At 38.1% G+C, this 14,547-nt stretch overlaps 1 protein-coding gene across 3 annotated transcripts in view; it reads right to left on the bottom strand.

The window, feature by feature from the left end:
- Positions 1-58: 58 nt before the first annotated feature.
- The window catches only part of CCDC93 (coiled-coil domain containing 93), a 34,295-nt gene continuing 19,806 nt past the window's right edge, over positions 59-14,547 (bottom strand). For all 3 annotated transcript variants that reach the window (XM_068195270.1, XM_068195271.1, XM_068195272.1), the window contains exons 12-23: positions 13,895-14,011; positions 12,433-12,495; positions 12,179-12,252; positions 11,543-11,624; positions 10,352-10,423; positions 9,191-9,262; positions 8,815-8,923; positions 6,217-6,299; positions 3,155-3,192; positions 2,181-2,265; positions 1,414-1,527; positions 59-232 (exon numbers count right to left, since the gene is read on the bottom strand). In XM_068195270.1, coding sequence (XP_068051371.1) covers positions 179-232; positions 1,414-1,527; positions 2,181-2,265; positions 3,155-3,192; positions 6,217-6,299; positions 8,815-8,923; positions 9,191-9,262; positions 10,352-10,423; positions 11,543-11,624; positions 12,179-12,252; positions 12,433-12,495; positions 13,895-14,011 — 963 coding nt within the window. In that variant the 3' untranslated portion in view covers positions 59-178. The remainder of the gene's footprint in view (positions 233-1,413; positions 1,528-2,180; positions 2,266-3,154; positions 3,193-6,216; positions 6,300-8,814; positions 8,924-9,190; positions 9,263-10,351; positions 10,424-11,542; positions 11,625-12,178; positions 12,253-12,432; positions 12,496-13,894; positions 14,012-14,547) is intronic.

Consider the following 14,547-nt stretch of genomic DNA (forward strand, 5'->3'; position numbering starts at 1 on the left):
TGATGAGGGAATGTAAACTGAACACATACTGGAAAAAACAGACTATTACAGCTGTGTGTATATATATTTTTTATATATATCTATATATATACATCTACATTGCAGTTATAACTGTCACCTCACAAGAGAGATTCAATGGACTGAACAATCTTCTATAAATTTCCCCAGCTGGAGTTCTTCAGGAAGAACTGGCTTTCAGCTTGGACAGCAGCATTTCATTCTTACGGCATTCCTGTTAACAGAGAGCAAACAAGTAAGCGGGAATTGCTCTTAACTCTGCTACCTGTATCTCCACAACAGAACCAAACCCTTTCTTTCATTTTGAAACATCTCCAAAATCCAAATCAACCTGGAGTGAGTGATGACTTGAAGATAATTCTGGTTCTTCCATAATGTTACTCAAGGGCAATATTCATTAAACTTTATGACATGCAAGCCAGAAGGAACACTGCTTGACCACCCATCTGAAGCTTTTACATGTAGCTAAAGCAAATTCAGCTTTTTACTTATAAGTAGAATAAATCTGAAATGGAGATTACTTGTAGGTGAACTGGAACTTCACAGGACAGTTTGCAAAAGAGTCAGTGCTCAGGGAACAACTCTCAGTCAGGAAATATAGGTACACCTGTGCTCAGTACCACAACCATAACTTTTTTATTTTTAAGAGTAGCAGAGTTGAGCAGAAATTCCCTCACATGGCAAGGGAAGAAAAATAGATAAAAAACCTAACAATAAATCTACCTAAATTCTGCAAGTAGGATGTAAAATTCTGCATGTCAGACAAGCAGCTGAACAGCCCCTGTCATTCTGCTAGAGTATGCTGTCTGAAACAGGAAGGAACTGTCTCAGAACAGAGCAGGAATAATTACACAAAGATGTTTTTCCTCGAACATATGAAGCCAAATGACAATTTTGCCTGCAGCATTCCTTCTCATTCATTCATTCTCATGGAGACAGCAAGTAACAGAAGCCCATGATGATTAAAAACTTGGGAAAGGCTGAATCAATGAAGTATTATCCAGTGCTTTCACAGTCATTAGGCAACAAGGCTGGTTCCTGAAGATTAATGACCAAGACCCTGCATTTCCTCCTTACTCACACACATTTCCACACCCGTCTTTGCTCCAATAACTAACTGCTCACAGACCTTCAAGAGATTACACTTGAAAACCTAAATACACCACTTGCTTGATAACCTCTCCCTGTAACATGGAGAGGTGCCAATCTAGCAGTGAAAGAACTCCCAGAATCAAATTCAGAGTCCAAGATTCACATGGAGAAAACAACCAAGGTACATCATGAACATGGTGTGATAAGCATCATATCAGGAAATCTTGTGCATATATTAATGCACAAGTCACATCAAAATGGGTCACTGAACAGGACAGTTGAACATAGCAAAAGTGTTCATACCTCTTTAAATTCTTTCACTGTTTTGAAGTAAAGCCTCTGTTTCTCTAGAAGCTCTAAGTATTCATCATTCAACTGGTCTCTTCTCATTTTGTTTTCTTGCTTCTTCTTTTCCATCTGTTGGTATGCAGGAAGGGTAAGAGATCATATGTATGTGATACACATGGACATACTGCATAAGGAACATCTCTCTATAACACACAAGGGGAGACCGATACTTCATAAATGATACCCCTGGCTCGTCTTGAAATGCAATGAACATTTAGGTCAGCTCTTAAAAGCCTAATGCTGAAGTCTCAGTAGCAGTGGCACTATAGGTGCAACTGAGACAAGGGCACATGATGGTTGGGACTCTGAGGTGCTGCTGACTCTCTTCAGCAGCAGAAAGCAGCTTCAGTCAGCTCCCACAGTCTGAGGAACTGTGCCTGAGTGCAGGTCTGACTGCACCCACACAGTCCAAATGGAAGAGTTCTCACTGATTTCAGTGGCATTCAGCTGTCTCAGGCATTTAAATCACTACACTGCCAGCAATGAAGTAGAGGGGTATAAGATTCCTGTCAGGACAGAGGTGTTAGAACACCTCTGTCATACTCTATTCATTGGCAGTTGGTGGTGAGAAGTTTCTGACGAATGTGAAAAGAAATAATACTTTTTAGTTGCTTGCTTAATTTGCACCTCATGTAATGGACAATAATTGTGCATAGAAAGATCTAAGAGGCTTTGCTGAGATAATTCCCAGGTTCTAGCAAAGAAAGTGAGAGCAGTCAGACCTTCATTCGATTCTGTTTGATGCCTTCTACAATCTGCTCCATCTGCCGCAAAAACTGCTCCCGAGATCCGGACGATGCCATGGCTCTGGAAAGAAGAAAATGGAACACCTGACAGGGATGTGGGACACTGTGTCCCAGCTGCTGCTGTCTTGCACATCTACCCATGTCCAAAGTTCTCATTTTTTAGTGTTCTGTGTAAAAAATCATCCTTTTAATCACTGACAGAGCAGCTCTTCAGCTGGTGTAAGCTACCAAAGAGATGAGCACAGAGAGAGCTGAGAGCCCATCACAGGTGTGCTCCTATCAGCTCAAGTCTGTTCCTTGCTCTCATGTGCTGTACAGAAATCAACTGCTAGTAACTAAATAAAAACATAATTTTTTTAAGAAAACCTCTGTTGTGAATAGTAAGAAGGTGACTAGAGGTCTAGGAGAACAGCAAATGTACGATTTCACACTATAACAGGGAAAGCCCAGAAGTCATTTTAGACCTCAAAATCATTAGAGAAAAATAAACACTGGCTGATTCAAAGACTGATCTTTGACCATGAACTTCCAAGGCAACCACAATTTTACACAGACTCCACAATATATCAAAATCTCCAAATACAGAGGTAGTTTATAATAAACATGTCTAAAATATGTCCCAGTCTAATGTTTTGTACATAATGTACTAACCACAATTCCACAAAAAGGAGGAAAAGATCTGAATTAACGCCAGGAAAATTATAACTGAATTTCCACATCTAAAGAGTCAGATATTAAAAACATATGCTGGCTATAAAAGTTAGGTAATTCCAAGGTCTGTGATTCCCCAAACTGGATTAAACAGAGTTAATAAACTATTCTATAAATCAGTTTATGACTATAAAATCTTCTAAGAAATTTTTTAGTCTCTACAACTGGTGCCCACTCCCATTTGTCCAACCAACTCTACCACTCTTTGCAACTATTACGAGATAAGAACCATAACTTACTGGTGGAAGTTGTCATGGATAGAATTCAGTAAGTTAACCTGCGAGTTGGAAAAAAATGATGAAAATACACATTTGTCTTTTCTGGTAATGAGTTTTCACAGACAACAAGATTAATTTTATTTTAGAAAATGTTATTATATAGATTATCCCCTCAAAAGCAGACAGATGTACAAAAATCACCATGAATTTTCTTTCAGAAGGTAAACCACAATCCTTTTGATTTAGTAAAATCTATCCCACTGGTTGAATGACAGAAGCAGAAGTGTTGGACCACAACTGATATTTTTAATTTTACTGGCACTCAATTATACCACTGAGAGTTTTCCAGCATGATGCCTTCCCAATCTAAAGCAGTAATTTAAAATGGCCTGTACATGTGTTCAACATGTGTTGGAATTTGACATAAAAGCAGATGCTGGTCCAGTGTTCAGCAGTGACTGTTGACATGTGCACAAGCACATCACAAATAAACAAGAAAAAACCACTTTTGCCTTTGAGATGGGAACCACTCAACAGATTCTATTTCCACACAAGGGCTCTGGAGACTTCAAGCAGTGCAGGAGCAGCAGGTGAATTCCTGCACTGCTCTATTGTGCAGATGAGGTTTACAGATTCTCTACCAGCCACGCATCATTACTCACTTTGCTTAAGTGTATCTTACTGGGTGCTAAAAGGTGAACTCTTAAAAAAAGTACAGAATGGCATTTCAGAGGTGTGGTTTCTCTTACAAGACAGTAACATTGCACTGAATGAAGACAAAAATAGACATTTATAACAGCATCCCAGGAATATTTTGCTGCTTGTATAAATTCCCCCAACTAATAAAACTATATGGAATACATCCTATGTAACTGCCTTTGATTTTTTTCCCATTTTTTACATATTGCTGAGAGCATTAAAATTCAACAACTGGAAATTAATGTGATCCTTTCTCTCAGCCTTGAATACATCTTTTAAGTCTCCTGTGGTTAAGCCTTCCAAGCAGTTTCTCCTTTTGATGAGTACTTGAAGAGTTCTGCACTAAGCAAACCCAAGGGCTGCAAACAGAATCACCTGCCCCACTGCCACAGAAAGCTGAACTCATCTCTCCTAAATCTAAAATCCTCCACCTGAACAAGATAGCAATAAGCAGGCATGGCAGAATCTGCAGGTGTTCCTGACCTTCCCTTGGAAAATTCAAACATTCTGAACAGACTCCCAAGCAGCCAAGGTGCTTAAGAATTCCTGTAATTTACAGCAGTGAAATTATTGCATTACTCATCAATATTTGCCATGTTCACATCCCTGCCTCAAGATACTTCCACTAAGCCTGTGCTTGAGAACATAATTACAATTTATACATATTTATATACACTCAAGGCAGGAAAAGTAACCCTGCCCTGCAGGGAAGAGTGTGGATGTGTTACACTACAGTGAAATCAGCATACACACCCTAAAATTGAAAAATATGAAAAAAAAATTATTTTAAAGCCTTTTAAAAAAATGCATCTTTCTCAAAATAGGGTTAAATATGAGCCATGATCACAGAGACCTTTAATGTCAGAAGTAAAACCCTCATAGCCAAAATTCAACTGTTCTTGACAACAACAATTCTTACTATTGTTGTTTTAAAGCAATGATGCTCAGTGTGTTTTACAAAAGGACTGGTTAGGGGAGGAAAAAGGGGGAAAAAATCTCCCCAAAACCCAGGAACAAGACAAAGTGCAAGCATATTCCAGAAATATTTGTGAAGCACCGATGCCAAAGATATGTTTTATACACTATTAGACAATATTTACTAGCTGAAACCTTGATTCTAATTTTAAATGCATCTCAAGGAAAAACACAAAGATATTATACATTTAACTAAGTTAAGATGGCATCAGAAAACATTCAGAATTCCCCCTGTGAACCCCCCAAAGACATTGAATTATTTTGGCCAGAGTACTCCCAGTTTATACAACAGTGAAGTAAATCTGTTCTAAATTCTGTTTCTATATTCTCTATAATCTGCTTTTTATGCCCAATTTCAAAATCAGTCTCTCTATAATTTTTAAATTTTCAGGTTTCCCCTCAAAAAAAACCAAATCAAAAATAAAACAAAACCCCCAACAAATAAATCTGTATCAAATGCTAATGTAGGGGAGAAGTTATAGTAATGTTAAGTAATAGAGCTTGTACTTCATGCAGTTTTTTAAATATGGTATATGACTTTTCTAAATGAAAACTACCTAACATGCATTAGAATCAGCTGCTTAAGGGAAGGAAATTGGTGCTCATGATCTCCAAAAACAGGATGTGAAAGGGCACTGAAAAAGTGTCTTTACATAGTCAGAAATTTGACCACTGCTTGTCTCACAAACTAGAAATATATCTAAATAATGCAAAACTCACTAATCTGTTCTTATTTTATTAGAACAAACAGAGAAACCTGAGGTATCAAAACATTTTGTATTTTGAAAGTAAAGTTGTAATTTTTATTTCTTCTTGCTCCCTCCTATTTCTCCATCTTTACTGAAATCAGACACTTGTGATTGCAAAAAAAGACTGAAATCACTCAGTTATGCCCAAGAAAGAAGTGAACTCTACATAGATGGGAAAGAGGAGGGAAAAAAAACATTCTTTCATGAAAACTACTCTTCTGACTCAGTAAAATCACCAGCAAATTAAGTGTAGGGAGCTCAGACCCTAAGAACTAAATCTGATGTTGCTAACAGCAGCTTAAATTTGCTGTCCAAAGTTACTGACTATCGTCTATGTTGATAATAAAAGCTACTGACTAAAAAGAGAGAAAAGGGTAATTTGGTGCTGTGATTACAGGTATTTGCTGATCAAATGTTACTCAAGTTTTGAGAGCACAGTGTTTAAACATGCTGTACTAACAGCAATTCCTTTACAACACTGACCATTGCCCTTCCAAGATTACAAATATTCTTATGAATCAGTTGAGTTGTTCCATCTTTGTTTACAAAGACCAGTAAGTCTGCTCTGACAGGACTGAATATAGTGAAAGCCAAGCAAAAACTTTTTATTTCCTTCCCCAAAGACTGAATACTTAGAAAATAGTAATAACATTTTCTTACCTCCTTCTCCAAATATACTTTCTTATCATCCAGTGTATTATAAAGAGTAAAAAACTGCTTTGTTTCTTTGTGAGTTGCTGAGACTGCAAACAAAAAAAAAAGGGGGTTAGAATAATAAAAGAATATGAGGTAAAATGGAATCTGTAAAAATACTCTGTAGGCTTTATATAACATTTTCCACTATCAATAATGGAACTCACTTGCTAACACACAGGCAGAGGGAACATCCTTCCAGAGTTTCTCTCAGCAGGGTTTCCAGCTATCATCTTTTGTAAGAACAACACAGCTCAGTGTCTAAATTAAGCCCCAGCTGCTGCCAGTTCTTTCTGCCAACCCACGTTGGCACCATCAGCTGCCTGTCTGTGCTTCCTTCCCAAGCTTTACCCTGACACCACCCAGGCAGCTGTGCTGCTCACAGTGGCCTTGCCTGTGGTGTTGGAGGGGCACAGGCTCGACAGGGAAGAACAGATCATTTTGGTAATACTGTGTGGAAAAAAAGTGCATTAGACTATAAATGTCAAGCTACACATGTGCAAGATCCCCAACAAAGCTTTTCCTGTTTTAGAGTCTTTTTATCTTATAATCTATGTGTGGTGATAGAATTAAATACTACTTTCTGGTTTAGGTGGTTACAGCAGATGTTGGTCAGAGCTCAGCTGGGAAGGCAAGGCTCAGACAAGCCTTCCCTTTGGGCCTACAAGATGATACTCAAATCTGCTGAGTCTTACTCTAGTCTTTAGTTCTTCCATGCCTAAGAAAATCCAATATATTTGTGACTCCTGAGGAAAGAGTTCAACAGGCAGCAAAAGTAGTTCTGGCTAGAAACCACAAGCTGGAAAAAATGTATGGGTTAAAAATGATAAACCTTGGTGAAATCTTACTCATTAGTCTGGGATTTGCAGAACTGCTGCCAAATGAAAGAGGTCTTTCCCAAACCATTTCCTTCATGCAACTCCTTCTGTTCTTCCAGCAGCTCTGGTCACATGTCTTTCATGAGTGGATTCCACAAAACAACTCGGAAAACCTTTCAAGATTTCACCTGTGTTGGAAAGTTGTGCCAACTTACGGAGCCTTATGGGCACACACCAGAACCCATGGAGGGTAAAAAAAAGGGAGAAGAGGAAGAGGGAACCAATTGGTTCATTGATTCCCTTAAACATTTTCAATGAAGAGGTTCAGTTAGGTCAAAACCAAAACACTAAATATTGTAACTGAAAAGGATTCTGGTACAAAAACCACAAAATCACTAAGGTTTGAAATTAGTGCTGAAGATTGTCCTGTCTAACCCCTTGAAGCAAAGTTCAACAAAAACATGTTTTGGCAACTGAAGGTCACCTGAATCTGGCTAAATGAAAAGCCTCTAAGTACCTCTAAAAACACAACAATTCACAGAAAAACTGCCTAGAGATTTCCAGCTCATTTCTCTAGAAGCTTAGCCCATGCAATGCGGGTTCCCAACCATGACTGAGCAGTGATATCCTGAGATACTACTCATACTTTGTACTTTAGAAAACAAAGTCCCATAAAATTCAAAGCATCTTAAATCTGCACAAGTCTCTTTGATGCTAGTCTCTCTGTACTTCAGATATAAAGGAAGCTTCATCTTTTGAGCAGGTAGCTCTGACCAGACATGACAGAGAATTAGACATGACAGAGAATGTGCAGAAAATTTAAGGAAAAACAACAAAGCTCTTTATAGCTGGACTTGATTAAATAAACTGCATGGGACAGCAAAGAGGGGGGAAGAAGTACTGGACTTGTACTCACATCTATTCCATGTATTTAGACAATACACGTGGAGAACAGCACAGAACTGTGCCACTGGAGATGTCTCACCAGGGCAGGGGATTTGGATCCCGCTCAGATAACCAGTTTGGAGCTGCTCGCCCTTCCAGAGCTTGCTTCACACATATATTTAATAAATGCAGAATACCTCTGAATCATTAGCTAGGCTTTCTTATGCTAACACGTAAGTTAGTTAAATATACACCAGCAAGCATACTGGTCTGTTATCAGTTTAGTGGAACAACTTTGAAATTTTATTCCATTTTCACCTTTTCCCATTTTATAATTTCTGACCATAACAACTAAAGACAATTTGTATTCTGCTCCTACCAAGATATTGCAGGATTGTGTTAATAAAAGATGAAGGAAACCAATCCCTTCAAGAGGCTGTTTTTACTTTGTAGTTCTCGACATAGTTTGGTTCAGAACCAGTTGTGTCATGTCAATGGAAACAATAAAAGCAATCTAATGGCACGGTAAATTAATTAAACACGATCCAAACTTACAGCAATCTCATTTGTAAATGGTGAATTAAGGACTTTCAGAACATACTGGCCATTAACCTAAATGACAGAACCTGCTGCAGACAAAATTTAGTCCAGAGATCTTGTGCATTGAGTTGCACCCTCAGGAGTATTCTTCAAGCCCAGCTTATAAAACCCTGAAAATGTGATGTGTAACATGAATACCAAAAACCTTTAAAATACCACCAAAGTAGTAGGTGCTGTTGTTACATGCCATATGCTTAAAATGCAACTGCCCTCCTTTCAGGGCTTTAGCCTTCAGCAGGATGGTCCTGCTTGATATACATACCCTGACTGTAAAGTTCAATAAATCTCTTCTGATACTGTGTGAGCTCAGCTCGGCTGGGTACTTCATCAATCTTGCGTTGTAAAATGGCTATTTCTCTGTTTCTTCGTGCCTGAATAGAAAGTTAGGAGGGGAGAAAACAAAGCCTCTTCTTGTTCTCTTCTTAAAATGGATGAAGCCCCCCCAGCAACACTTTGTTATTAAATAATTGATTTTAAAAACAAAAAGCTTTGGCTGAGGATCAATTTTTTTTTTTTTGCAATTGATTTGTGACAAGAAGACTTGTTAAAATTAGAACAACAAAACAAAGTATTAGAAGTTACAAGATAAGACAAACACCAACAATTTTGTACATGTAAGGACACAAAGAGTAACTCACCAGTAGCAGGCGAATCTTCTGAAGTTTCTCTTTCTCAGCTTTGTACTGCTCTTCTATAATCTTATTTGGCTCCTGGAAGATGAGGACCCAAAACAATTGTGTATTACAGTAGCATACGAGAGCTGCAGTGCAAAAATGGGCACATTGGGTTTGTTTTCTGGTTTTGCCTATCTTAGGCTCCCACAATAACCACCATTCATTCTTTGGGGCTTTTTTAAATGATAATTCTTTACGTGTATTAAAAGCCTGACATCATTTACTCTAAACAAGAGCATTTAGATGGTTTTTAACTTTTGATATTTTAGTTTTTAAGAGTTATCAATAGCTTTTGCACTGTTTTACAACAGTCACACTTTAAATTAAGATAAAAATTCAAAGATTTCCAGTACCCCTTGTCTGAGTGCTTATACTTTGATTCAGTGGTGGGGTGAAATAAACAAGGCACCTGAACAAAACATAAACCCTCTGACATGTGCTCTAAACTTCCTGCAGTGTGGGCTTCAAGGTAACTTTTTCTTGCTAAAAAATTTAAGATTTCAGTTTGCATTTTAATTTTTTTCATGCTGTGTTGAGGAGGACAGAGCAGCATCATGGAAGTTGTAATCTGCCTTGTTCCAGAGGCATGAATGCATCAAATGTTTATCCACTGAAAATAAAGTGATTGAAGCATTTCCTTTTCTGTTCATTCATTATTCATTGCCATCAGCCTGGATGCACTTGTGTTAAAGTCTAACTTCTGACAGCTGCTCACTGCACGCAGTGCACCAAGCCACTGAAAGCTTGTGCTTTCATCCTTCAGATAACCCCACTTCTAAGAAAAAAACAACCAAACCAGACATTCTTTCTGAGGAAGACATGTTTCTGTCAGAGATATGCTTTTAGCACAACACCCAGAGATTCTTCTCTGGTACTACAAAGAAAGAAGTAAAAGGTACAAAAGCATCTACAAGCAGAGCCCCATGGAAAAGAACAGATAATGCTGTTACTGTTTGCAGCCTCCTGTATTTCTAGGATTATTAGCCTGAACTGTTGCTTTACAGAGCTTTTTAAATATTCCAGCAGATACTTTAAGGCTTACAAGAATGTCCCAGAAATCAGAAAGACTTAAACAAACATTCCAAAATGCAATTTGAAAATAAGAAATTAGACTTTTGCTATTACCTGTTCCTCCCCATTTTCCGCTGCTTCGGCTTTCAAATTCTCAATATTTTGTTGTAGTCTCTCCATTTCTTCCTTTAAAAGAAACAAAAGTTGATTTTTTTTTTAAAACTAAGACCTCTTCTCTTAAGAGGGTAGGGAAGGATCTTGACAACACAACTAACAAAATTTCAGAGCTGACCACACACATAATATTTAAATTTGGAAGATTAAATAGCATTCCCTGCTTAGGGGTAAGGCAGCCATTAATATTCATTACATTAAACTGTCTGCTTTTATGAAACATGGGAACAGATTCATTCCTTACTTGCAAATATACCAGATCCAGCTAAGACAACTAATGAGTGACATGGAAATGAAACAGAAGAAGCAAAGCAACATTACAACTGTTTGACATGGGAAAATGATGTATGGCATTTGGAGAAATGAATGAACCAAAAGTTCCTTGCAATGGAGTGTCCAGTACAGTCCTTGAGAGCTTTTCCAAGGAGTACGTATGGGAAAACAAGGTTCTATACTCAGTCTAGGCCTTAGAACACTATTTATTCTTTTCATTCTATTAAATTCCATCCACTCCTGTTTGAACAGAAGGAGATGGAAACACTTCTCTCTGATGCAATCTCTGGGCAATCCATAAACACAGCAGTAGCAGGACACCAAACACAGCATTTAAGCAGTGAAACTCAAACATGCTCTGAGGACTGCAATAGCTCCATCCTGTTCCTGTCTCCTTTGGTGGCTTGCTCCAAAGGTGAGGCCTTGCTGACCCCTCCTGTTTGGCCCCCCTCAGGTCACTGCTGGCTGCATGAGCCAGGCAGAGATGACCCATGGCAGGCTGTGACAGCACAGCTGGATGTCCAGCACAGCTGGGTGTCCAGCACAGCGCAGCCCCACACGTTGATTTTAGCAGAATGGGAGCGGGAGGGAGAGGAGCCACAAGAGCCACAGCTCTGACCAGGTTAAGGCAGGTGTGCTGTCTAGGACCTGCCCTGTATTAAGGAAGCCACACCAGCTCAGACTCTTCCTCACTCCTCCCTGCTCCAGGGGTGCTAATATTCACTATAAACCTGGAGTCAGCAGTACCTGGGGGTGTGGGACAGACGACAGACAGGGACACAAAGCACAACAACACACCAGGAAAGTGCTTTTTTACCAAGTTTTAAATGACTCCTTCTAGGAGACACTGGAACTTACCCTACAATGTGCTTTGAACTCTTGCTCCTGGCTTTTTAGGTTTTCATTCATGGCCACCAGTGCTCGCAGACTCTGTAATATGCTAAATTTGAAGATCCAGTAAATTATGTTATATCTTTAGTTTCTAATTTAAACAGATCAAGAATTAACATATATTAAAACAAGCTTAGTTCTAAATAAATTTACAATAAAACCTGGGTAAATTAAAAACCCAAATATCAGCACTGATATACCAAGGTCAAAATAAAGATGGAGTGTTACATGGAATATTCTGATGACTTTGTTATGTTTTAACCTCATTACTGTGAAAGTTTTGAGAGACTTCTGTTTAATTTATGTGAGATGAAGGCTTCAAATATGAACAAAATAAATCAAGAAGGCCTCATCTACTTGTCAGATGTGTCTAGGGTTCTTCTGCTTTAAAAACCTACAATTATTTTGAACTACAGACTGACACTTTTCATTCTGACTGAATCCTATTGCAATATTTCCCACTCTCTGGAAAGCAAGCTGGAGAATAATTTAATTTTTAAATTTTAGCTAGTTGTTAAGGTTGACAAACCAAGAAACACTGGATGATTCATTTAAAAAACATTATTTTTCAGAATTTCAAAGGTAACAAAGGAAGAAACTTACCTAGAATCTGCTTGGGATTCTATTGTTTCTAAGGCTGCCAATTCCTTGTCCAGCTTTTCACTGTAACTCTTAACCTAAGGGTTACAATTAATAATAAATTGATACTAAATTGAGTAAAAATAAATTGACTGTCCCACACCATGAAATCAGTGACTTAAGCTGGCAAACACCTTCACTGTTTAATACATGCCTTCACAAACAATTTCTCAAAAAAGTTTCAGCTACAAACAGCACAGAAAAAAACCAAAGATTACCTCTGTTAATGTGTTTTTTGCTTTGGTACATTTTGCCTGCAGATCAGCACATTTAGCTTGCAACTGTTACAAAAGAGAAAAAAAAGAGTTGGATGCTATATTCACACTAATTACACCTGTAATGGAGAACAGAGAATATTTGAGCTGTTCATAATGGTTGTCTGTCAAACAGCAGGCCAAGCATAGCAAACACTGTCTTTTCCTGTCAGCTACTCCTGCAACTGAGTGCAAGAATTCTGACTGAATATTTAATTACTAATAGCAAACATTTACCACCTGATCCTTTAGGTGTATAAAGTCCCAGAATAAACAACAGCTTTTACAAAATAGAGGCCAACAGAAGGGTGACTTATTGGACAGAATCTCTTCTAAACTGCTCAAACTTTTCTAGTCTGGTTGTACTGGCCTAGTTTCACACCAGGCTAAGAATGAGTCCCATTTTATACTTCTCCAAATAAATCAGGGCAGTTCAAGACTTGCACAGAGGCACCATGGCACCAAACCACAGACACTTCCACACCAAATAACCAAGCTGCTTTGTTTTCTTCTGTGTAACTATGAAACGTCTAATAAGCGAGCAAAATATTATAAACAAATATTAGATCTTTCATTTGTCAATTAATTTACAGTGGCTGATTTTAGAAGAACATCCTTCTTTAAATTCCCTTTGATTTAAGGTAACATTGCAAATAGTAACAACAAAAATAGGACATGGTTTACTAAAGTGGAACAAAAGTGAGCAAACAAAAAATGCACATGTAGCTCAGTTCCACTTCCTTTCATGTTGCTTTAGTTTGCTGTTCACAACACAGAGCTGTGACTTAATGCTCCACTCTTCCCTTTCCACAGCCATATTTATAAAAATAAAGCTTTTTCATTGTTTTTCATAATTTTTCACAAATAAATTTTATTCTAACTAACTAAAAAAATTTAAGTCTGCAGTCCACATCTCATGAAAACTGACATGAATTGTTAGTTTTGAGAAATCTTGCCAAAACTTACTGCAGTATTGAAGCCAGAACTCTATAAATATTTTTTAAAAGACAGAGTTCTTGACTGTCACTGCTTTTGGCAAGTGGTAAATAAAATTCAGCCAGGAAATTCTTACTTTAGTACAGTGATAAAAGGATTATATTTGGCTTACAGCTGTCAGTACATTTTTTCCCCATATAAAAACAGCACTGAGATTGTTATGTACTGAAAACAAGCTGCACAGAATTAAAGGGCCCTCAATTGTTAAAATGCAAGGCATGATCCTCCCTAAAATTAAGGCTGAGCTAACTGCCCCCAAGAACACAATCTGTTCTCACAATCCAAGGGCAATACAAGCAGAGAAATCAGTGTTCAGCATGACAAATTGCTGGTGAAGAAGATAGCTTGCAGGTATTTTCTGGATGGCAAAAACTTTGTGATCAACCACTTTTATCAATGTTTTCTTCTTTACTACACACACAATACTTACCTCTTCGAGGAGTTTGGTTTTTTGCAGAATCTGTTTGTTGAGGGATGCCACCTTCCTTCTGTGCTGCTGGGCAGCTCCAAGCCTTTCCGGTCGCTCCTCAGCAGAAAGCTCAGATTGCTGAAAAACCAATAACAACAGCTTTTTGGACCTCACAGCATTGTTTTCTGCTTCTTCAGAAGCTCAGGAAATACCAAAGTGGGACACACTTATGATATTCCTTATCAAGAACTGTGTCCCACTGTCCAGAAGAATGACTGACTGACTTACCTCACAGCAAAATATGGAAGCAGCTGAAATACTGAATTATATTCCAAAATTTACAAATAAAGTAAGCTAAAAAAGTCAGATGCCCTGGAACAAGTGGAAAATACTACAGTACACTAGAAGATAAGACAATTTTTTTTTGCATCAGCATTATGGTTAAACCTGGTAGAGTTCTTCAATGGAAAAAATACAAGCATACTAAAAAACACCTTAAGCCGTGGTATTCCCTGAACTTCTTGAATCAGAGATGTTCCACACCCCAACAAGTAGCTCCAGAATTTTCAGAAGCCTTGAACACAATAGTGTATTCTGAAATAGAGGCTTGGATGCATCTCTAGCTGAATGACAATGATATACTCAGTGTGGTAGATGCATTTACCACTCTGGGT

This window comes from Anomalospiza imberbis, chromosome 7 (genome assembly GCF_031753505.1).
Source record: "Anomalospiza imberbis isolate Cuckoo-Finch-1a 21T00152 chromosome 7, ASM3175350v1, whole genome shotgun sequence".
Lineage (NCBI taxonomy): Eukaryota > Metazoa > Chordata > Aves > Passeriformes > Viduidae > Anomalospiza > Anomalospiza imberbis.